The 25,673-nt window shown below is 39.5% G+C and overlaps 1 protein-coding gene across 5 annotated transcripts; it reads left to right on the top strand.

The window, feature by feature from the left end:
- The first annotated feature begins 54 nt into the window (after positions 1 to 54).
- Positions 55 to 16,883, top strand: LOC143026267 (TGF-beta-activated kinase 1 and MAP3K7-binding protein 1-like). 5 transcript variants are annotated; one of them, XM_076186366.1, is made up of 9 exons: positions 55 to 86; positions 3,403 to 3,514; positions 4,684 to 4,853; positions 5,069 to 5,290; positions 6,195 to 6,417; positions 6,613 to 6,766; positions 9,721 to 9,832; positions 10,557 to 10,823; positions 11,066 to 16,883. In XM_076186366.1, the coding sequence occupies exons 2-9, from the start codon at positions 3,418 to 3,420 to the stop codon at positions 11,486 to 11,488; spliced, it is 1,668 nt and encodes a 555-aa protein (XP_076042481.1). In that variant the 5' UTR covers positions 55 to 86; positions 3,403 to 3,417; the 3' UTR covers positions 11,489 to 16,883. The 5 variants fall into 5 exon arrangements, with proteins under 5 accessions (XP_076042481.1, XP_076042479.1, XP_076042480.1 ...); XM_076186364.1 differs by having other exon boundaries at positions 60 to 195; XM_076186365.1 differs by having other exon boundaries at positions 73 to 384.
- Positions 16,884 to 25,673: the final 8,790 nt, after the last annotated feature.

The following is a 25,673-nucleotide window of genomic DNA, read 5'->3' as shown; positions in this document are numbered from 1 at the left end:
TTATTATCCATATGAAAAATATTTTTACTTCAGGCCAAAAATATTTCATACTATATGTAAACAAGACGAAATCTCTACGAGATGATGTAGGTTTCCCATATATATTTTAAAAACAATTAGTGGCTGATATTCGACATGTGGGAGCAATTTATGTAAATTATTACTCTTGCGTCCATATGAAATGAGAAAATATTGGTAAGTAGATGTTATATGTCACGGTGATGAAATAACCATTTAAGGAACATATGAAGTTTTCCTTGATGCCGATGACACGATTATATTTACGATACGAAATTTAGGACAGTGACGAATGCAGAACTTTACAGCACGTCACAGCTTTGAAAGGATAGTTAAAATGGCTACTTGAGCTTCATCCTAAAAAGTGTAAATCAATAAAGCTAGGTAAATATGAGACGCCTGAAGGGAATTATGGAAGGAACGGAAGAAGAAGTTACAGTGTAAGTAGACCATGGAACGATCACTAGTAATGAAGTATCTTTTGAAAATTTGTATTACAGAAAAGATTTATCAAGCAAACAGAATAGTAAGCCATATTTGTAGAATTTTTGTAGAGGAAGGTGAAAAGACAATGACTTGTCCATCAATCTGTCCAATATGATTTCTTTGTATACCAGCTCTGAGCTTACTGTCATTTCCATTTAATTTGTGTAGTAATTGTTTAGTTCACACTAGTATAACCACAAACCACATTATTATGGTATCACCCTAGAATGCATGCATTTCTTCACTGCTTCCATTGATCTGTTATCTGTTCTGCAAAACTGCAGGGAGATGATATACCATTTGCCCATAATCATACACCCTACTTGAATATCTGTTCTAAACTTTTTGCAATGGAATATTATGGGTCTTAGGTATTTGCAAAAATTTTACTTAATCCACTTACACATAAATTTATATATATTTTTTTAATTCATATGATAACTTAAACAAATTTTCATAGTAACATCTATTGTGGAAATTAATATTAAGGGATGGTGAAAAATAATTCCTGCAACTTTCCTGCCACCCTCTATTTCTTCTCACCTGCTTGCACAGTAATTTTGTAGATATTTTGCATCTATACTACAACAATTCCAGCAGCTTTCCTTAGTAATGCTTTTCCTACAAATTAATATTAAGGGATGGTAAAAAGGTAATTCCTGCAACCTTCCTGTAACCTGCCACCGAAGTGGTGTCATGGATAGGTTAGGTTAGAATAGGGAGAAAAACATGCTTTATGAAAAAATAGTGGATGATATTCTCAACAAAAATGGCACTTCAGTGCCAGGTAGAAGAAAGGTTGCAGGAATTATTTTTTCACTATCCCTTAATATTAATTTCAACAATAAACATTACTAAGAAAAGTTGTTTGAGTTGTCATACTATAGATGCAAAAGATATATAAATTGTTGTTCAAGTGTATGAGACGAAACTTCATAAATTTCCTTTTCTGTTAAACCAGAAAATAGAGGTACATACATACATATACCAAGGATTTTTCCCCCTTTCAAGGGAGGTAGCCAAAAAGGGAAAGGCATAAAAACACTCCCACCCATTTCATCCCTAAATACACTCCACACCCCTCCCACCCTCCCTCTCATCTGAGCACCTCCTGGATGACGGGTCATCCCTGCACCTTGCCCACCGCCCTGGGTCAGAAGCAGTGTCGCAAGACACAGCACATCCACAGCAAGGCCGCTTCATTTAATCGATGGGGTGGTGCGAGAGGTGAATGCAAGGGTAGTGGGTCAGGGATTGGAGATGGATAAAGAAAATGGAGAAAAGTGGGAGGTGAGCCAGCTGTTGTTTGCGGACGACACTGCGCTTGTGGCAGGATCGGAGGAGGGATTGAGGAAGCTGGTGGCAGAGTTTGGGAGAGTGTGTGATAGAAGAAAGCTAAAGAAAGTAGAGGTAAGTGAGGTAAATTCAGAGGAAGAATTGAATGAGATAGGTAGGGTGAAGAGAGTTTTGGGTGCATTTAGGGTCAATATTGGACCAAAGAAAACCTACATAGAGGTAAGAGATTGTGAATGGATGTCATGGCTCAGAGATGTGCTCCATATTTATTCCATGGAAGAATGAATGTGAATGAAGGTTTCTAGTTGTTGAAGCAATAGAGGGCAACCATCTTTGGCTCTTGGGTTCCACAGCTAAGAATACGCGCCTTATTGAAGTGCATTTGACCTGTGCAATATCACCAGCCTCATAGATAAAGTGCTTAAGTCAATTTATAGAGATACTACCCTCGCCCCTCCACCAAAATGATTTGTGGGGTATTGGGGTTTTTAGGGAGGGACAGTGGCAGAAACTAGCCTGCTGTGCGAGCAGGTGAGATGAAAATTCACAAATATCGTAGTTTTTCCAACTTTTTGGGAAATAAGAGTGTTATTAATTTTTCTGTTTTATAGATATACATAATCTTACTACTTGCATAGTTTTGACCCACTCAGACACTAGATATGACATGGGCAATCGTACCACTAGGAGCATTAGGGAAAAATCCAGAAATTGGTGAGAAATGACAGGGGATTTCTTTATGAGGGTAGGTGATGATATGGTGATAGGCATATGACCACTGTTCCTCCTGAGTTTTTGCTGTGAGAGTGTGCAGAAATTTACTTGTGTGCAAACTTTGCCTTCTCTGAGAAGTATGTGCACACCCATGGCAGGAAAGTCATTTCGTTTGCAATGGAAGCAAGTTAGAAGAAGGAAAAGAAAAACCATTATTGGTTTGATGGTTGGCAAGTAACCATATTTTTAGAGAATTTATAAGATAATGCTTGGGTGGAGCTTCTTTATTGAAAGGATTTTAATATAATTTGAAAAACTTGTGTGAGCACATTTTTTCTTCATGTCCTCTAGTTGTAAAACATATGTGCACAGCTTAGAGGAAATGTTGCATATGACCCATCATCCTCAAGGTGCTGAGATGGGATGAATGATTTTAGTGTATCTTTTGGTGTGGATGATTGCTTTGACTCAGTATCCCCCACATTGGGGATTGAGGTCTTTGTAAAAGTATATGTGATGCAAAGCTTTATTTCATTAGTCAAATGCTTGATTATCAAAACTGTAGTCAGGTGTTTGTTCAAGTATAACTACTCAGTGTAAACTTTTAGATCTTCAAGTACAAATGGATATCATTACCTTTCGTTAGTTTAGATGATTTTGACAGTAACCAGAATAAATCTTTATACTGAAATAGTTGGTTGAAATAGATTTAGTTCAGAGTAATGAAGGGGCTTCCCTTGGCTGATCAGTAACCAAAACATACAAGTCAATCTTTCCACCAAAAAGATTGATTATTATAGTATATGAAATATTCTGCAAGCTCTCAGCAAGCTATTGTCATATACTAATTTTAAATGTGAAGTAATTAATCCCAAATTTTACCTACAGATTTAGTGTGGAGTCATGCCATCACAGGCACTGAAGCAGCCGGCACTGGGCATGGCCGGAATGCGCCACAATGACACCTGGACCGATGGACTGCCCATCTGCAAGCTTTCAGGTTGACACAAAGAATTTGTAATGTTGATTTTTTGGCATGTCTTTATTAAGGTAGTTTTGACAGGTATGCAATGCACTCTGCATTATTTCACTTATCATAAGTACTGATATGGTTTGGCCACATGAAAGAATAGATTAAAAAAAGACTTGGAAAAAAAAGTGTGGAAAGTGAAGTGGATGGAGAATATTGAGAATGAGGTGGATAGATGGGGTGAAAGGAGCATTGGATCCAAGAAGAATATCTACCATGCAAGGAAAAGAGAGGGCAAAAGATAAGCATAAATGGAGAGTGATTTTGAAAGGATGAGGAAATGATGCAGCTGAAAGGGATTCTTCGTGTCTGCTCTATATATTTCAAGTGATGAGGTAAGAGAGGATTACCATGTAATTAAAAAAGTGGGGGTAAACCAGCTGTGATTGTCTGGCTTTGCTGTGGAAGTGCTGTGTCTTACTTTACTACCTCTGACTCGAGCAGTGTGGCAGGTGACTGGGATGATCCATCATGCATAAAGAGCTAAGATGGGAGGAACAGTGAATTGGTTTTTGGATGTGTGTGGGGTGGATGTATGCTTCAACTTAGTCACCCCCTTATGAGGGAAATTTTATTTTATTTACTTATTCATTTTTTCTTTTTGTATGTATGTACATTCATACTCAAAAAGGTACATAGTATAGTACTTATGTGCATGCATATCTTCAGTATTTAATAATGTTTGTTTTGTAGCTCATCACTTCACATTTTTTAAGCTTTCATTTCTTTTTTATGAGGCTTGTGAAGCAAGATGAACTATATTCAAATTATGTGTAAACTAATGATATGTATAACTCTGATAAAAGTTGACATTCAAAGTCAATGTGTGTCTTACATTGTAATATATTTGCTTACTCTTTGGCATAAATTTTAAGTTATAAGGTTTTTGAATTGATAACAAATTATACTGCAATCATTTTCTGTAGATTTTGTTTCAGTTTGTATGCTACATTAGCCCCTTTATTGCAATGTGTCTTAGTTCTTTCATATTGCGGATGTTACACTTTCTTGCCAATTTCTGCTTTTTTCCTGCTTTTATAATTTAAGGTTTAAATTGAGGAATTTGACCAACTAACATCCCTCAGTTGTTTATGAATTTTCAGTGCACTCATGTATACAACTCATTATCTCTCAATAAGGATGTGGTATGTCAGCCAACCAGATATATAGAGAAGATGGAACACCATTTTCTGCACATGAGTATGAAGATAGGAGCATACACTTTGCTCTAGACAAAGAAAATTATACATATCTGTACGGTGTCTTTGATGGTCATGATGGAGCCAAAGCTGCATATTTTGCATCCCAGGTAATGTGACACATTTTGCTGGTCCCTTATGTACACATACATGTAACTGTAGGTGGTGGAAGTAGTCTAAGTAGACAAGGAATGATGGGAGAATTGTATTCCTTGTCGACTGCCTCCACCTTCAGTTACATATGTCATTGTGTAGTTAATTCATACATACATACATGTATATAAGATCCCATATGCAATCTAATAATTATGTTTGTTCTTTACAGCGTATGCCTGCAGAGCTCAGTTTTGAGCAGCTGACAGAAAAGAACACTGAAGAAGAAGTGAAAGCAGTTTTTCGTGATGCCTTTTTAGCAGTAGAAAATGGCTTTTTGGAATCTATAGATCCAAAGATAGCTGAGAGGACTCAGCTTCTGGATAAGATCCCTGATGGCATGTCACAGTTTGAAGCTGCTCAGAAATATCCAGAGACATTTAGCAGACTTCAGGTAATGTAATTTAACCCAATATACAATTTTGTTTTCTTTTACATTCCAAAGTGAATTCTCTCTTTGCCCACTTGTCTGTTTTCATTCATATTCTTTGGCTTCCTCTTCCAGTTCCTTACCCACCCATCTAACCCCAGATCAAACTCATCACCTCCATTTCCTTCCCACTTTTATTTTTGTTCCCAAATTGTAAGGAACTTGGGACGAGTGATACCTAGAAGTAGTTGTGATGAGAGGCAGAAGCAGAGAGAAGCAATGAATGGGTATTAGGTGGGTGTACGCTTTGACACAACCCCTCCCCTTGTAAGGGGAAAAAGATCTTTCATTGTGTATGTATTGTACATATGTAGAAATGATGGAAAATCTATCTATATACCAAGGGCTTCTTCCACCTTACAAGGGAGGTAGCCAAGTGGAAGGCAAACACCCACTTTCACCTATTCCACTCCCATCCACCACCCTTGCCTTCCTCATATCTTAGCTCCTCAAAATGATGGAAAATAAAATTGGAAAAGTGGCTTGCATACCTCTATTAGTGAAGGTTTGTGTATGAATATAAAGACTGCTATGTCATAGGAGTGTCACTAAAAGTCCCAAAAGTATTATTATTCCAGTGTCACTAAAAGTCCCAAAAATATTATTATTCCAATATGAGGAATTACAAATAATTTCTTGATCATTTACTTTTCTAGACTGCATGCACATGGTGATGGCACTTCAAAAAGGAATAACATGAGTCTGAGTAGTAGACATACATATACCAAAAGGCTTTATTCCTCCTTACAAGAGAAGTTGCCAAAAAACAAAGGCATAAAATCCACTCCCACCCATTCTATCCCCACATATTCCACTGAGTAGTAGTGTACAAATGATATGTATCACAAATGTTACTTTGATTTCACAGGCTCTGGAACAGGAGGTTAGTGGCGGAACAACTGCAGTTGTGGCTCTCATCCACCGTGGGATGCTGTATGTGGGAAATGTCGGCGACTCAAGGGCTCTCCTCTGCTGGAAAGATCGGTTAGGTGTGCTGAAAGTGAAGCAGCTAAGTGCTGACCACAACACGAGTAGTCATGATGAACTTCAAAGACTGAGCAATATTGGGCTAGATATCTGCAAAATAAAAGGTGGTTATCTTATGTATTCTCAATATGCATTTATTTCAAATTTCTATGTCAAGTGCTAATACAAAGTCCCTATGTTGTCATGAGAATATCTACTGTTTGAAGAACAATTTTTTGTTGTATAATCTTGTTGTAGCTTATAATATGCTGTGGTTATCTGGTATCTTAAATATGGCCTCAATTTTGTTTTGAAAACAGGAGCAAAATTGGGAAACCACGACAACACCCGATGTATTGGGAGCTACTTCATCAAGGGTGGCTACAAGGAGTTTGATATGCTCAGTGATGCAACAGCAGAACCCGTCATTTCTGAGCCACATATTACCAGTATTCCTATTGATGAGTCATGCAGGTAAATCCTCTTTCTCTATCTCTTTGTCTCCCTTTTTTCTCATATTCCTTTCCTTGTTTAACTGACATTCCACTTGCATCCACTGCTCCTATCACCCTGTCCACTCACCTTATTGTTGGTCTTCTCCACTATCCACATCTGCCCTCTGCATTAATTTTTTTGTCTTTTTTCACTTATTTTTTCCATATGTCCAAACCATTATGGTATTCTTTAGCTGCCAGATGTCTTTTGACCCCTACTTGCCAACTCACTTCCGCATTTCTTGTAATATCCATCCCCATACCTGCACTATACACCTCATTTCAGACACATTTAAGTTCTTCCCTTTTGTCTCCTTAACCACATCAGTATGATGACACCTACATAGGCATCATGAGGCATGAGTGGGTACATGAGGATGCCAGCATCCATGTCTCGATTATATGTATACAGTAAAAGCTCTTTTATCCGTTATTCTCGTATCCGGCTCCTTCTTATAACCGGCATATTATTCACGAGGAAATAAAAATTTTGTATAAAAATGTAAAAATTCGAAAAAATAAAAAAAATTAATTCCCGCGCCACTCCTGCCGCCGCCAGAGGTAGCATGCATCTTTCCTGCCATCTCCCACAAATCCCGCCACTCCGTCAGGCCCAGTGCCCACTGTAATAAGACGCCTGATGTTAAGCGTGCGACTGTCTATTAGCAACTCTCTCAACACACAAACACATACCGACAGCAAAGGAAGGCAGTGATGGCTGAGTTGAAGGATATGCGTGGTAGTGCTAAGCTTAGCGTCACTGATGAAGCTCTTCAGGAGTGGATGGAGGTCGACAATGACGAAGCTATCACCCCCACACTAACTGACGACGAAATCATTCAGGCAGTGATTGAGGAGAAGCATGGTAAGGAAACAGAGGCTGATAGTGAAGAGGAAGATGACCCAGAGCCAAGAGTAACGTGGAAGGATGCCGCTAAAGGATTGGCAACATGTATCAAGTTTGCGGAGCAGTGCACCTACATGGGGACTCATGACGTGATGTCTCTTCACTGTCTTCAAAATGAATTTTTAATGCAGAGAGGCAAACATTCTAAACAAAGAGACATACGTGATTTCATGAAAATAAATAAAGATAAATAAATATGAATATCCTGGTAAATAAATAAATAACAAAAGTGAAGCTATTGAATGAATTTTATTTAAGTACTCTATGAATAAAGGCAATAAATGTATTTTTTTAATATTCCTTCTCGTAACCGGGATTTCCCCTTTCTGGCACATTTTTGGTCCCACTCGTGCTGGTTAAAAGAGCTTATACTGTATATACATTTTTGTAGTTGTATATGAGTTATTCCTGGATTTTGTGAACTGGTTTGATTACATATTTTATTATTACTCATAGTAAAAGAGAACAAGTAATACAGCAGTGACTTAGTATTTTGTAATGTGAGTAGCGTGGTGCATACTACATATGGCAGCCAATGCTGCTCATGAGAATTGGAGTCATACTGAAGTGGTTAGAATTCCAAATCTCTGTGTTCTACAATGCTATGGGTACAATCATTCCTTCATGCAGTTTTCTTTTTGCATTTAATCTCTGATACTGTATTTATTCTTGTATAAGTTGCACTACTTTATCTATAAATCACTGGCTTTTCTCCCCTTACAAGGGAGGTTGCCAAATTGAAAGGCACATAACCACTCCCATCTATTTCAGTCCCACTCATACCATTCCCATCCACCATCCTTTCCTCCCTCTCACCTTAGCTCCTTATGGAGCACTATTTTATACCTGACTTTAAAAAAGAAAATGAACTAAGATTAAAGGGAAATGGTTGATGGATTAGTAAGGGTGGGTATGCCTTGGCTGGCTCTCCCTTATAAGGGGGAAGAAGCCTATTGGTATGTGGATATGGAAATAAAAAGAAAATAGAGTATGACTTATTCAAGGGGAAATATATGGGAGATACAGATTAAAGAGGATGGAGGTGGGTAACCCCCGCTGCTTCATTATATGGGGGTGGGGGCTCATCATTGATTCGGTTTAACATCACAAACTCCCCCTATCAAGAGGCTAGGACAGTGCTCCTTACAAAGGACTTTGTAGAGTGGAATTAAATGAACCATGCTCTTGGTCCAACTCGCTGGTGGCAGGGTTTGAACTGCTGTCAACCCAACTTCCGCGACAAGTAGCGACACTCTGACCCATTCAGCCCCTTATCCACTCAAAAAATTTATGGAGTACCCAAGAGGAACATTCCTTTAGGCTGCATCATTCCCTCATCCATGTATATACCAATGGCTTTTCCCTCCTTACAAGGGAGGTAACCAAAAACAAAGGCATAAAATCCACTCCCACTTATTCCATCCCCACATACTCCACTCCCATTCACCTCCCTCCCTCCTATATTGGCTCCTGGATGGTGGATCATCCTGTATAAAGGTGGCCAATGAAACACTGAATATGAATAAATTAATAACTGTAAAGCACTACATATACAAGTGTACATTCACTTAGGAGGCAGAACCAAGACTACCTCTGATGCCAAGCCACACCACCAAGCTCAGACTCGGCGGGAAAATTAGAAATGTGCGCTCGGTATGAAGGCTTGGTTCTTACATTAATACATTAAATATACAATAATAGATATACAATATTAGAAAGAATGTTCAGTGCTACCATTACAATCCCTGCATCTCACCCACTGCCCTGGGTCAGAAGCAATGTAGCAAGGCACAGCACATTCTTAGCAAGGGTGCTTCATTTAATTGGCAATCCCCTTCTCTGTCCCTTATCCATTTACTTTAATACATTTTCTCACTCTCCCTTGCTCATCAGGCATACTTCTTGCATCCAGTGGCCTCTTCATCTTGTCCATTCACTTCATTCTTGGTCTTGGCTTAAAGTTCATTCCATCCACTTCTGCTTTCCTCACTCTTTTAGTCTTACTTGTAATATTTCAGATAAAACAGTCCTTTTCACAGGTTCCTGCTGTTGATGAGTGACGGCCTCTACAAGTCGTACGAGGAAGCCAAACCAACAGATCAAGTGAACAAGGAGATTGCGCAGATGGTTGTAGAACAGGTATGATCAGATTTCTTTGAGACTGTTTTTTGTGCATTTTGCATTGAGCAGGGAAGAGAGAGGTGTGAGAGGAAAGTTGGTGAAGGATGGATTTATGCCATGACTGGGCCACCTCCCTCATAAAGGGGAAAGGGCCTTTTAGTATATGTATGCTTCTGACCCAGGGCAGTGGACAAGGTGCAGGGATGACCCATCATCCAGGAGGTGCTAAGATGAGGTGGAGGGGTGTGGAGTGTATTCAGGGATGGAATGATTTTATGCCTTTTCCTTTTTGGCTACCTCCCTAGTAAGGGGGAAAAAGCCTTGGTATATTGTATGTATGCTGATGAATGTTAATGTTCTCGTCATACAAGGGTGCCTGAAGCATCTTGTAAAGTTGGGAGATTCCATTTATTTGTATTGATTTCATTACCACATTACAGAAATTTAGATAATCAGATATGTAATGCCCCAACTTTTTTCACTTATTCTCTTCAGTTAGTGAAATTATTCACAGATTTTGTTTGTGTAGCAGGCAAAATAGGGTCTTGGTTAGTCAAGACTTCATTTTCTCATCAAAGGTTTTAAGAATAACACTGATCTAGAATGTTGAGGTCTCACTATGAAGTGTTTAATGATTGGTGTCTTGTAGTAATATTTTCTCTTACTCTTTCCTCATACAAGTATTATAATCATATATTTAGTTGATTATGATAGATGTGAATAACAGTGTTTTGAATGACAGTTTGTAGAGCAACCAACCCTAACGAGTGTGGCACAGACTGTGGTGGACAAAGTCGTCCGGATGCACCATGACATGTACCTTACCAAGCAAAGTAACATCACCACCAGAGACGACATTACGCTTATAATTCGCAACTTCAACTTCCCCTTGAGGCAAGCTCATACCCCGAGTGTTCCCAGACTAGTGACTTTGCCAAACAGTCCGTCCAGACCCTACAGAGGTGGTGGAAAGAGGCATCGACCCCATCCGCTTCCCGAACATTTAAGAGTGAGTAGAAAGGTTCTTTGTATGTAATGATGGTTTGCAGCGCTCCAATTCAGTTTCTGCATGAAAATCTTATCCATATACTGTGTACACTCAAAAGCCAAAATCTTTTCCAGAGAACAGTGTATGAGTAAATGGAATTGTGGCATCATAGTTTGGTAATCATGGATAAGATTATTCTTTGTTCAAAATACATTGATTCATCAAGTATGGAATTATTTAATTTTTATTTGCTCATTTTTCAGGATCATCGCGATTCTTCTCCTTCATCACTCTCTGGTGAAGAAGACACGACAATCTGTAATAACCTAAACATGTTACATGCTGGCGAGATTGGTGGTAACAGTCATGGCCAACGGCACCTTGGTCCAAGGTTTCCTGGTGAGAGGAACCCAGGAATCTTCCATATGCCCTTTCAGTTTCCATATCTGCCATCTAGTGACCCAAGTGACCCAGGAGAAGGAACTGATAGTTCCTACCATCATACAGACACCAATACAACATCAACAGAGTCGTCGGATTTTCCCAGACCAAGTTTGACACAGTTGCCTCTAGACCAAGATGGACTAATTCAGCCATACGTCAACTTTGACCTTTATTACCAAGCCATAGATGAAGCCATCAGCAAAGGGCTCATTCCGGAATCGTCACTACATCTCTACAAGTGACCACAGATGGAAAAGTCGAATGTCTATTTTAGTTTGTCCGATAAATCTATGGTGACGACTCTCGACGAGTGGAGGATAATAGCTTTAAATCAAGAGTGTTTTGGCTGGCACTCTGTCAACAGACCAAACCAATGACCTTTGTAGTTAATCCTCCTACTACTTTCAGCTAGTGATATAGAAAGAGTCCCCCAAAGTACAACACAAACAGCTGCTGTCTGAAATTTCTTTCCAAAGAAATCAGTGAGAGGACATGAGGACCACTGCCAGCCTCTGTGGGGTTGTGGGTTTCAAGTCAGTGAAGTTTTAATAAACAGTTACTATTTAGTGTTCTTTGATCTTGCTCTATTGTAGTAGGCTACATTTTGTCACCAGAAAAGGACATCATCAGATTGGAAAATAAGCAGAACAGAATTATCATATTAAGACATACTTGTTCAGAGTTCTGTAAGTGTGAGTTCACTCACTTTTTTTTTTTATGATAAGTGCATAGAAACACTTGGTGACATTGTGTGAAATGTAGCTCAAAAACTCTTCACAAGATTTACTTCTTCAGAAGGGCCATCATGAATTCTTTATATGTTAAAGCTTTTCATTAATAACTGTCTGTGTCTATTTGTCCAAGTGTGCAAAGATCAGGTTTTACATATTCACCCCCCCCCCCCCCAATTAAGTTTGGGTGTCCAAGTCAAACCATTGACTTCATGATATAAAAGTATGAAAAAGATGTGCCTAGTTACTCCCTAGTTACCTTTTACAAATGTGTTTATTTGTCGGATAGTCTTGATTCTAGTTGGACTTGTAATTAGTTGAGGCTTCACACTAATTTTTTTTTTTTTTTTTTTTTTTTTTTTCTATGCTCGCTGGCCGAGCGGGTTAGAGCGTCACTACGTGCAGCAGAGGTCAAGGTGATGGCAGTTTGAACTCTGTCACCAGTGTGTTGGACCAAGGGCATGGTTAGTTAAATTCCATGCTACTAAGTGCTCTGTAAGGGACACTGTCTCAGCCTCCTGATAGTGGGGGAGTTTGTGACATTATTATTATTATTTTTTTCCTTTTTTTTTTTTGGTGCCATACTGTCAATATCAATACATCACATTTTACTTATTGATGGAAATTCGCACAGTAACTGAAAACAGTCCCATTGCCAAATCCATGCATGTGGTTGGTCATAGAGGATAAACATCAGATAATCATCCTCTTGCTGACTGTCTTCAAAACAAGTCAACAACTGAGCTCAAAATCTCTCGGTACCAACTTTGACTGTATTTCCTCCATCTTTTTGAATAAGGAGAGCTGACAATTGGTGACCACTCTCATCCAGATACTACTATAAGCAAGTGACATGGAAAGTCTTGCACTAATGTAACACAGACTATAATCCTGTGTTTCTTCTCGAAAAGATCCGTGGAAGGAGCCGAAGACCATTGCCAACCACTATGGGGTTGTGGCCTTCCAGTCAGTGAAACTAGTCCCAACAATTATTAGGATACTTGCTGGTCGAGTGAGTTAGAGCGTCACTTCTTGTGGTAGAGATCAAGGTGACGGCAGTTCGAATCCTCCCACCAGCAAGTTGGACTAAGGGTATGGTTCATTAATTACGATGCTACAAAGTCGTCTGTAAGGGGCACCGTCCAAACCTCTTGATAGGGGGAGTTTGCGATGTTTAACCGAATGATATTCGTTACTATTACTCTGGCAGCTTATTCATCAAAACTCCTAAGAATCTGACTTCTTTAAAGTTGTGCAGTCAATACCCCAGATATGGACATACATATAAACAGACAAAGACAATACTGAGAACAGTCCACTATCCAGAATGTAACATGTCATCACATATTATACAACACATTATGGAAGACTGGGTTGTACACATTTATGTGTGCCAACAAAACAATATAGACTATAATGGATTTGTGAGAAGATCCAATTCCAGCCATGACATTCTTCAGGGAGACGGAACTTCTTGGCCAAGCAGTCTAGGGAATGACAACAACAACAGTCCCGTGTTTCTTCTCAGAAAGATCTATGAGAAGGCCCAAAGACCATCAGTTTCTACTGTAGGGGATTTCCACTCACTGAAATTCAGGGCAATAATTATTTTATTACACAGTTTGTACAAGTTGAATGGCAATACATCCACTTATTGTATATATTTTTTTCCCCTGTTCTTGTTCGAGCTTATCCTAATCTCTTCAGGAATCAAACATTTTTTGTTGTTGTTTGGTAGCCATCAGCATCTATGAGGTACAGCACCAGAATTTTAGAGGAAACCAATTGCCCTCGCAGGTTGTTACTGCCAGAGGTCTTCCAGTCCAGATGTTTTTATTCTTATGCTCTTCATCTTTGTTTTGCCTGTGTAAAAATATAGAGCATATAATGTAGCTATTGAGTTTTTAGAAATTGAAAGTTGCTCAACTTTTGTGGAAAGTAATTGTTTCATTTATTTGGATTTTAAGACTTGTTATTCATACTCTGTGTATGTACCAATGGCCTTCTCCTTGTAAGGAGATGGCCAAGTCAAGGCACACTCCCACACCTAAACCTACTCACTCACCCCTTCCATCTCAGCACCTTGATTGCTGCGCTTCCAGCCACATTGCTCGAGTCAAACAAACAGAAACAAGGCACAGCTCTTCCACAGCAAAGTCTGACAGCCAGTGCTAGTTTACTCCGCCACTTGATCATCTTCATACTTGTATATAACAAACATTTTCTGAAGAGTTATTTGATGGGTGAAAAATGTACTTTTTATTTATATATTTTATTCTATTATTATTATTATTATTATTGTATTTATTTTATTTTATTTATTGTTATTATTATTATTATTTTTTTTTTTGCACAAATATGTTTGCATATGTAGCATAAGAATGAAATATATTGAAGTTTATCGTGAAATGAAGTATATATAAGAGTAATTTTATTGCCCCCATGAAGAGATTGCTTTGCTAAGTTTGATCACTTAGAAATTAAGGTTTCATGCTATTTATATTCATATATACCTACAGTCATATTCTCGTCCACATATGCAGAAGTGCACTTATGTATTTGTTCATTATGCAGAAACAAATCTGTTTGTAGATGTGAACATCAATTTGTGATTCAAGTGCACACCTTATATGGTCAGAGTGTATTCCATTTGTGTACAGCTCTGTAAGAAATACACACACACAAATGCCTCCATATTTTTTTACTCCGCTTATTCTTGAAATAACTGTTATATTCCACAAACACTTCATCTTACAATTATATTCTTCATTTCTGGCTATCTTATACATAATGTCGGCTCCACACGGAGCTGCAGGTATAGTCTCTCCTTTGCGCAGCCTCCTTGTTGCATTCATCCCCCAAGTACTTCGTTGTTGTAACATTTTTCAATTCACAATGACATTTACTCTATCCATTAGATGCTGAGATAGGAGGGGCATCAAATAGATTTTAATGTGTATGGTGTGGGTGTTTGTTTTGACTCTACTACCCTCTCCTTAGTAAAGGGCTTTTGGTTTATATGTATGTTTGGCATATAGTATATTGGGACAAGAGAGGTAAACAGAAAATGTTGCACCCTATCCTGGACAGTTTTCTATGAATTTTGGCACACAAATAAGATTACTAGAAGGTAATAAATAAAATGTGGCATGTCAAATCTCAGTGTTCAAAGGTTAAAAAAAGCTTAGTGAGTTGCAAGTTAATACCAGTGAGACAGTGGACAGGATGCAGGGATGACCCGTCATCCAGGAGGTGCCAAGATGGGAGGGGAGTGGAATATATAGGAAATGGAATGGGTGGGAGTGGTTTCTATGCCTTTTTCTTTTTGGCTACCCCCCATGTAAGTGGAAAAAGCCTTTGGTATGTGTATGTATTATTAACAGTCACACACTAATGTAGAGGTACTTGCAAAGTGTTTTGAGTGGCAAGCAGAATGAGTTGTGTCTTTATTTTTTGCTCATACATCATACAATATGAGATAGTATAGTTTCAACCCTTTCATTCCTCTTTCATTCATCCTTTTCAATCCTTTCTGCTTTAACCACAACATGATTGCTTTGCTAACAGAACTGCTAGTTAATTTTTGGTGCACCCTTCCTGGAACAGGATGTCACTGTAGTATACACACTTCTCCAAATCACTCTTACCCTAATTTTCTCTTGTTCATTATCCTGATATGAGCCTTTAAAGATTCACTCACCATCCATCTTCCAGATTTTCTTTGGTCTATCCCTTTATTCTCAGCACCACAGATTCATGAAGACCTCAAGAATATCATTACTCTTAAGTATTCTTTTAATATGACCAAGCCACCTCAGGTTGGCCCGTTACCCTCTTTCTCATATTTGAGTGCATCTGTACGTCAGCTCTTTGATGAACTTCTCTGTCATTCTACACTGTTATATTTCATAACTCCACACAGTTTCTACAGGATGTAACACATTACTCCATAATAAACAACACATTATGGAAGTCTTCATCGTACACAATTATGCACACCAATAACACATATGTTCTATAAAGGATTTGTAGGAAATCCCTGTTCCAGCCATAGCGTTCCTCAAGGAGATGGGACTGCTCAGCTAGACAGTCTAAGGAACAACTACAACAGCTTCCGTGCAACTCGATGCTCGTGTATTTTTTACCCAGGCCCCACTCCCATGTATTTGAGGTCAAGCTGTGCTCAATCAATTCATCCATCATTTTTTTTTTCATTGTACACAGTAACTTTGTCATAAGAACTTGATAGATTTGATATACATGATCTTTTGGATTAGTTCTAAACTAGTGATTTTAATGCACTTTTCTGTAATTGTCTTCCTCACCTTGTCACAGTAAGAGTGGACAATAATGTAAATCTCAGTACCCCAAAATGAGATAACTCAGGCTTAGCAGAGTGATATGCAGTAGGACAAGACAATCTGAGCACAGACCAAAGTTTCAGCTGTGTGGTGTGACAATGGAAACCTTGTATCAATAAAGGCAAACATGACATTCACAAGCAGATTAGATTAACATACTGACCAATCAATTTTTGTGTATCTGCAATAGTTAGTACTCTGAGTTTCTCCTAGTTATGGGTTTATAATACACCAGCTTCCATTTAGACATGATTGTCTTTTAGTAAGAGAATTTCTGAATGTATACACACGTACATATACAGGTTTATTTTATTTATTTATTTTTTTATTTATTTATTTTTTTTTTTTGTCAGTCAGCCTGCAGACTTTAAAGATTGTTGCGATTTGTCTCCATTTAATGTAGTTGGTTGGACCAGAGCCCTAATCTCGAAGAAATTTATCCACTGATGATCTTTATGTTCATGGTTATGTGATGTCACATGAGAATTTAAGAAGTTATACAGATTGGGTCATTTCTAGCCAGACAGCAAATAAATATAAATGAAAACAGTTTACAATGGTTTTACTTTATAAGCTATACTTGCCTTAGTGTTATGGAAATTTATGCTGGGCTGTGATGTCAACACTATCCAAAATGGCGCATCTATACACAAAGAAGGTATCTTGTGACTGCATAGTAATGTGCATTGATTTCTGGTTATTTTATTCCACTGAGACTGAAATTCAAGTATCCTTAGAAAAGATTAACGAAATATGAAAAATGGATATAGAGATGGCTATCACAGCATAAAAAAAAAGACAAGCAGGTAAGCATACCAAGAGAACCAAAAAACTGATGCAACAGAATACTTCATTAATCTGACATCACAGATCTCTTGCAAAATACTTAAGACACCCAAGAATCAGGCCAAGAGCTTATTCAGGAGTTTCCTGGCACCCCTATGGACCAGGGTCACTCTGCAATCCTTCACAACTGAAAATTCGTCTCTGTCAGAAAAGAATGCTGATCACTCTTAGGTTCTGGTATCTCATTTCTGCTTCTGTCCTGAAACCTCTTTGTGACCACTTCCTCTATGACCACTTCTTCAGTGTGAAATATTTCTCCAAGGATAGAAGCATTGGTTATTACCAATGAAATGCTCTCTCCCTTTCTCTCCCTCTCTGTCTGTATCTCTTTCTTGCTCTCTCTCCTCTCTCTTCCCCCTCTATCTCTCTCTCACTCATTTTCTCCTCTCTATCTCGTTCTTTCTCTCACTCCTCATTTTCTCTTCTCTGTCTCGTTCTTTCTCTCTCTCTCACTCTCATTCTCCTTATTTTCTCCTCTCCCTTTCTGTCTCTGTCTATCTCTCACTCTCTCACTCTCTCCTTATTTTCTCCTCTCCCTCTCTGTCTATCTCTCTCGCGATCTCTCACTCTCTCCTCTCTCTGTCTCTCTCCTCATTTCCTCATCTCTCTTCCTCTCGTTTTGGTTGTCTCTCGCTCTTTCTCACTATCTCTTGCTCTTCTCTCTCTCCTCATTTTCTCTCTCTCCCTCTCTCGCTGTTTCCTCATTCTCTCCTCTCTCTCTCTCTCTCTCTCTCTCTCTCTCTCTCTCTCTCTCTCTCTCTCTCTCACACACACACACAGTAGATGGGTAAAATACATACATACATATACCAAGGCTTTTTCCCCCTTCCAAGGGAGGTAGCCAAAAAGGGAAAGGCATAAAAACACTCCCACCCATTTCATCCCTAAATACACTTCACACCCCTCCCACCCTTCCTCTCATCTGAGCACCTCCTGGATGACGGGTCATCCCTGCACCCTGCCCACCGCCCTGGGTCAGAAGCAGTGTCGCAAGACACAGTACATCCACAGCAAGGCCGCTTCATTTAATCGGCGACCCCCCCTCTCCGTCCCCCTTTGCATATAAGGAGAGGACGGGGAGAAATCCCTTCGGGCTGCGTCAAAAATTACTCACACATACTACCCCACCCCCCACCCCCCTGCCCATTCCTCCTCATGCAGTCACAACATCATCCATATACAACCATTCTCCACTCACCTCTGTCTTCCGTCCTCTCCCTTCCTTCCTCAACAGACATTCCCCTCTTCCCCAAAGCCCCCTTCACCCCATCCATCCACCTCATGGGTAAAATACTTGGAAAAAAACAACGTACTAAATCCAAGGCAATTTGGATTCAGACAAGGACGGTCATGCGTCACCAATTTAATATGTTTCTATTCAAGGCTAATAGATATAATACAAGAAAGAGATGGATGGGCTGATTGTGCATTTCTAGACCTAAAAAAAGCTTTTGACAAAGTACCACATAAGAAGTTGCTTAAGAAATTAGAATATGAAGGAGGAATACAAGGTAAATTGCTAAATTGGATGGAAGACTTTTTGCAAGAAAGAAAAATGAGAGTAGTGATAAGAGATCAGCACTCAAAATGGAATGAAGTAATAAGCGGTGTCCCGCAGGGAACCGTTCTGGCCCCAATAATGTTTGCTATATATATTAATGATATGGATGAAGGAATTGAAAGCTATATGAGCTTCTTTGCAGATGATGCAAAACTACTGAAAAGAGTGAAAACTGAAGAAGATTGTGAATCACTACAGAGAGATCTAAATAAAGTACAAGAATGGAGTAGGAAGTGGGAGATGGAGTTCAATACAAAAAAGTGTAGTATAATGGAATTTGGAAAAAGCAAAAACAGAATAACAGGATCATATAATTTGGGAGAAGAAGGAATAAAAAAAGTAGAAAATGAGAAGGACCTGGGAGTCATTGTTATGAATAATATGTCACCTGAGAAACATATAAATAAGATTTTTTGAGAAACTTATAATTTAATAAGAACAATCAAAGTGGCATTTACATACCTGGATGAAGAAATGGTGAGGAAAATCCTAATCACCCTGATAAGACCAAGATTGGAATATGCAGCAACGATATGGTCACCAAGTACAAAAAAATGTATAAAAAAACTTGAAAGAATACAAAGAGCAATCACAAAACTGGCACCAACACTCTCAAAACTATCATATGAAGAGAGACTACAAAAACTTAAACTACAGACACTAGAGCAAAGAAGAGAGAGAGGAGATTTGATAGCTATTTACAGAATCATGAAAGGCATAGAAATTACTGATAGAGAGAATCTGATAAAATGGGATGACAGAAATACAAGAGGACACGGAAAGAAAATAAAAAAAGATTACTATAGAAGAGATTTGAAAAAGAACAGCTTTCCTCACAGAGTAATAGACAGTTGGAACAAGTTAGATGAGAAAGTGGTGTGTGCAAAAACAATACATGAATTTATAAATATTTTAGATAAAATGAGATATGAAGACGGGATCCCACGAGCATAGCTCCCCTTCCCGTAAAATACAACTAGGTAAATACAACTAGGTAAATACACACACCATGTATAGAGCATTCACGTTCAGAGCGGGGTACGATCTCGGTGCCGTAGAATGAAGGGCGACGACGCTATCCACAACAACAGGAACCCGTGTGTGTGAATGTGCTTATTTTCGATGCATTGTTCAACATCACTTGCGATTAACGAAAAACTATCCAATTATCGTGAATCACGTGAGCGTGACCCTGGCGGTAGGAAGGAAAGTAACAAGTCCACGTGTGATTGGGAACTTATTTTAGGCGAAATCTAATTATTATGCCGGCGAGGGGAACAAAGCTGTGTACGTGCGCGGGAATGTATCTGCGTTTATTCGCTTGTCCGTAAAACTCAGTTTATGGGAAGTCTGTGTTTATGTGTGTGTTTTTTTATGAATGCAAGTGCCCTCGCGTCACTCTTTGTTTAATGTTTTGTGTGCATGTATTCTTACATGTACGTATTTTTATATGTACGTATTTCGAGCGTAGCATGACATGCGGGTTCACTTTTACATAGGAAACGTGTGTGTGTGTGTGTGTGATTCGCCACGGCCCTGAGTCGCTTACTGGACTCGTGATCGACAGCAGTTACACTCTCGGATGAGAGCTCAGAGTTTATACATGGCTCGATATATGGATAATGTTGTGACCTTATGTAGCAGCGTTTCTCAACCTTTTTACCCTTGTGTAACTTTTAAAATAAACTGCATGTCTCAAGGAACCCCTGCGCAAAAAAAAACAAAAAAAAAAACATATTATACCACATCTTTCTCATTTTATTTTCATCGTAATAATAGGTTACATGGGATGATGTCTATATTACATTCTTACAATAACCAAGAATATGTCGTGCGTGTTTAATTATATTACGTATATGAAATTAAATAAAAAATCAAAAGTGCATTAGCTTATCTCACTTGTTCTTGCGGAACCCTTAGGGATCTTTTGCGGAACCTTAGGGTTCCGGGGAACCCTGGTTGAGAAACTTGTTATATACATATGCACACACGCAGACGCACTACACGCACACATACACACACACACATGTACACACACACACATACATACACACACATGTACACACACACATGTACATCCACACACACGCACACACACACACACACAATATATAATCTTTATTTTCCCTTTTGCAATAATTTTTTATACGTGACTCTTGTTTATCTCTGTCCCAGATTTCACAGCAGCATAGAAATCACTAAGGTTCACAATGGAACATAAAAAAAAAAAAAAAAAAAAAAAACATCTTGGGTCTCCGTCGCTCAGCGACGCATTCAAGATGACCTCAATCATTCCCCCGTTCGTAGAAAACTGGGATAGCAGAGAGCAAAGTTGGTTCATCTTTTCCCCTTTAGAATAGGTCAATTGTCCACCACGTCATGCGCTTTGGAAACTATTGGGACAGGTGACTAACAGTTATTAATGGGATTCGGAGAGTAATGCGGGATTCGAACCAGTGGTGGGATTCAGCCGGTTCCTACGAACCTATTCTTGGAATGTCATGACTCCGCGAACAAGGTAAAAATTGACTTATACAGACTATAATACACCCTAAGTCAAGGGTTCTCAGCCTTACTTGGCCCATTCACCCCTTTCACCATTTGTCTGAATGTCATTCCCCCCTCCTTTCCAAGATTGCCTGTTTCAAAAAGTGCATTCTAATTAAATATACAAATGTTACTAAAAACCCTTTTATTTTTTCCAAATTAGTATATATTTTCCCCATATTAGTATAATTCCAGCCCAGGTGACAGGCCAGATAGGCCAAAACCTATAATTGCTTTCCTTACCGCGTAAACTGTGGTCACAATGATTCACCCCCAGAAAACCCAAAATTCCCCCCCGGGGGTGAATTTCACCCCTACTCTAAGTGATATTTGTATGCCACTGGCCTAGTGAGAGAACCTGTTTTTATCTATTTTTTTATCTCACCATTGAATCGAACCCACAACTAAACGAATACGACACCAACACACACTACGCCAGTAGATAGGTACTTTGTAAGTTGCACAGACGCTTTAGTAACCTGCTTTTCCTTCCTTCTTTGATCCCAATTTCATCTACTCTGTCACCTTCCCCGCTTCTGACGTCTTCCAGTGGCGTGGGACTTACCATCCTGTTGGTCTCGTGATCAGCAGCTATTACTTTTCCGGATGAGACCTCAGAGCTCACAAGTAACCCGAATTATGTGTATTGATGTGATTACTGCCCTCGACCTCTTTTGGTAGGGTGTCTTTACGTCTCAAAGAAGTACGTATGACCTTTCCCCACACCCTCTCCTCTAGTTCTCTTGTGTACGTGAGAGGGAACGTCGATTCCTTTTGTTTATGTTCGTTGTCTCCTTGGGGTAAGATATCACTCCTGTGGTGGTGCTTTGTCAATGGGGCTCTCTAGTTATCAGTTCCTCCTCCTCCTCCTCCTCCTCCTCCTCCTCCCCTCCTCCTCCTCCTCCTCCTCCTCCTCCTCCTCCTCCTCTTCGTCCTCCCTCCTTCAGCTCTTCGCCCTCCTCCTCGTCGTCCTTCCTTCTTATCCTCACTTCTCCTCTTCGTCCTCCCTCCTCCTCTCGTCCTCCTTCCTCATCCACGTCTTCCCTCCTTCTCCTCGTCCTCCCTCCTCCTCATCCTCCTTCTTCCTCCTCCTTCTCCTCGTCCTCCTTCCTCCTCTTCGTCCTCCCTCCTCCTCTCGTCCTCCTTCCTCCTCCTTGTCTTCTCTTCTTCTCCTCGTCCTCCCTCCTCCTCATTCTCCTTCTTCCTCCTCCTCCTCATTCTTCTTCTTCCTCCTCCTCCTCATTCTCCTTCTTCCTCCTCCTCCTTCCTCTCCCTCCTCGTCCTACCTCCTTTTCCTCTTCCTCATCCCTCCTTCTCGTCCTCTTCCTCCTCCTCCTCTTCCTCTTCCTTACTTCTCTTCCTACATCCTCCCGAAGAGCATCTTCTCTTCGTCTTCCTTGTCCTCCTCGTCCTCCTCATCCTTCTCCTCGTCTTCCTCGTCCTCCTCGTCCTTCTCTTCCTCTTCCTCCTCTTCCTCCTTTTCCTCCCTTCTCAGGAGCATTTAACCCTCCTCCTCCCTCGTTTCTCTTCAACCTTATCACTGCTTCCCTAACATTTCCCCCAGTGTGCGATATCTGCTTATAATTAACGTTTTCTCCTTGGCAGGGGGGGAGAGGGGGAGGGGGAGGCCTTTCATCTCGCACGGGTTCCCCCGACCTCACGACGACGGGTCGCCTCCTCTCATTCCTTGGCATCGTCTGAACACCGTAGAGGTAAGCCATTATACATACATACACACACACACACACACACACACACACACGCACACACACACACACACACACACACACACACACACACACACACACACACACACACATATACATATATATACATTATATATATAGATACCTGTATATATATACATATATATATATATATTATATATATACACATATAGGTATATATATATTTATGTATATATATATATACATATATATGTGTGTATATATATACATATACATATATATACATATATATATATATATATGTATGTATGTATATATATGTATATATATGTGTGCATGTATATATATATATATATATAATATATATATATATATATATATATATATATATATATATATATATATTTTTTTTTTTCAACCACACATAGCTTTTCATTCCATACCATCGCAAACGAGACTGAGAGTCGCTCGAAGGAGGCATCCGTTGGAAATTGAAACGTGGACGAGCTGAGGATTCGAACCCAGCTTACCCGTAACAAAGTTACATTGACGTAAACCAATACGCTATCAAGATAGCGTATTGGTTTACGTCAATGTAACTTTGTTACGGGTAAGCTGGGTTCGAATCCTCGGCTCGTCCACGTTTCAATTTCCAACGAATGCCTCCTTCGAGTGACTCTCAGTCTCGTTTGCAATGGTATGGAATTAAAAGTGATATGTGGTTGAAAAAGATGTTAATTGATCACTAGGAACCATTCAGCGTGTATGTATATATATATATAATATATATATATATATATATATATATATATACATATGTGTGTGTGTGTTGTGTGTGTGTGTGTGTGTGTGTGTGTGTGTGTGTGTGTGTGTGTGTGTGTGTGTGTGTGTGTGTGTGCTTGTTTGTGTGTGTGTGTGTATGTGTGCGTGTGTGTGTGTGTGTGGTGTGTGTGTGTGTGTGTGTGTGTGTGTGTGTGTGTGTGTGTTTTATGTAATCTTATTCTGTTTTACTTGTTTTTGCTTTCATCTATTTTTCATTTTGTTTTGTTTTATTTTGTCCGTTATGTTTTGTTTTACTATTCTATTTTACTTTATTTTGTTCTCATTTTATTACATTTTACCTTATCTATTTTGTTTGTTTTCAGTGTGTTCTATCTTACTCCATTCTTTTTCATTACATTCTGTTTTATTTCGTCTTACTTTATTTCGTCTTCTCTTATTAAATTTCCTATTTGATTTATTTTTTCATATATGTATGATGCAGAGGAATTCGTTCCGTGCGTCATTCCTTAGTGTCTGAGTCACAGTGCGCCCCCCCACCCATCCCCCGTCCCCTTCCCTTTCTGAATCATGAGGTAAACGGGCCTCTGTTCTTTATCGTCCCCGTGGACAGTCACGACGATTACTTCCGCGACCCTTTCCCCCTTGAGCAAAGGCCGCCGTGTCTTCCTTCATTGAGTATCTCCTAATTGTTAGGTGATTGCATCCCTCCTCTGGCTTGTGGCCATCTACCACGTCCCCTTCAAGGGGGAAATGAGTGTCCCTTTTCTTTCTTATCGTTCCTGGTCCCGCCGATGAACCTCACTTCCGCTGCTCGTTTTTGCTTTTTTTTCATTATCGAATACCGCCCTGTCCCCAGTGATTACACCTCGCATTGTTATTAAGCCTTTGAATTTCTCCACGCGTTTGGGGCCTGGTGCCCCTTTGTATACATTCTTTCTGTCGTGTGTTGTGTGTTTTTCATCCTTCCTTCTGAGGTGCGCGCCGCAAGGAATTCCATCTTATGTAAGTGCAACAGAAATGACAAAAATGTATATCGAGCTCGAGCGGTCGTGTTTCAACTTTATTTAACCAGGTTCGGCGAACCACTGGTGTTACTAACTAAGTTAACTGCCACTTAGCCCTTCCTGCAGTTTTCTCATAAGACCCCACCAAACTTGGTCCTCTCTTCTCCGTCTCTTGTCCCTTAACCTCTTTCCCAAGACCCATCTATCTAATTTCACTCGGTAAAATTCCAGAATCACGCAAGCACAGATATTTAAATTGAAATTGACGTTGTCAAGTAAGTCCCAGTGTAATATATTCTTTCCTAACCTAACCTAACCTAACCTAAACAAAATTCCAGAATCACGCAAGCACGGATATTTAACTTGAAATTAACATTGTCAAATATGTCCCAGTGTAATATATCCTAACCTAACCTAACCTAATCTAACCTAACATAACCTAACCTAACCATTCCAGAGGGAAAATAAAATAAAAAAGGTGAATTTTTTTGTTTGGGTGATACTGGAATAATACATTTCTCTCGTCTTCAGAGATCAAACTGCTGACCTAGAGGTTGTCTGTGTTACTTTTTGCATTTTACCTTTTCTTTATTTTTTTATTTTTTATTTTCCTTTCCTTTTGTTTTTTTAATTTTCTTCTCTTTTCTTCCTTTTCTTTTTCTTTAGCCTCACCCTTGTCATGGTTCCTACCCTTCCCTCTGCGAGTGACTTCGGAATTTTGTAGCCCTCCCATCTGAAGAGTTCAGCGAAAAAGATCGTGCGCGCGTCCACACACACACACACACACACACACACACACACACACACACACACACACACACACACACACACACACACACACACACACACACCAACACACACACACACACACACACACACACACACACACACACACACACACACACA

This window comes from Oratosquilla oratoria, chromosome 6 (assembly GCF_046742065.1).
Source record: "Oratosquilla oratoria isolate Oo_2021 chromosome 6, ASM4674206v1, whole genome shotgun sequence".
NCBI classification, from domain to species: Eukaryota; Metazoa; Arthropoda; class Malacostraca; order Stomatopoda; family Squillidae; genus Oratosquilla; species Oratosquilla oratoria.
Note: the sequence above shows the minus strand (reverse complement) of the source record. Positions and strands in the feature narration are given on the sequence as shown.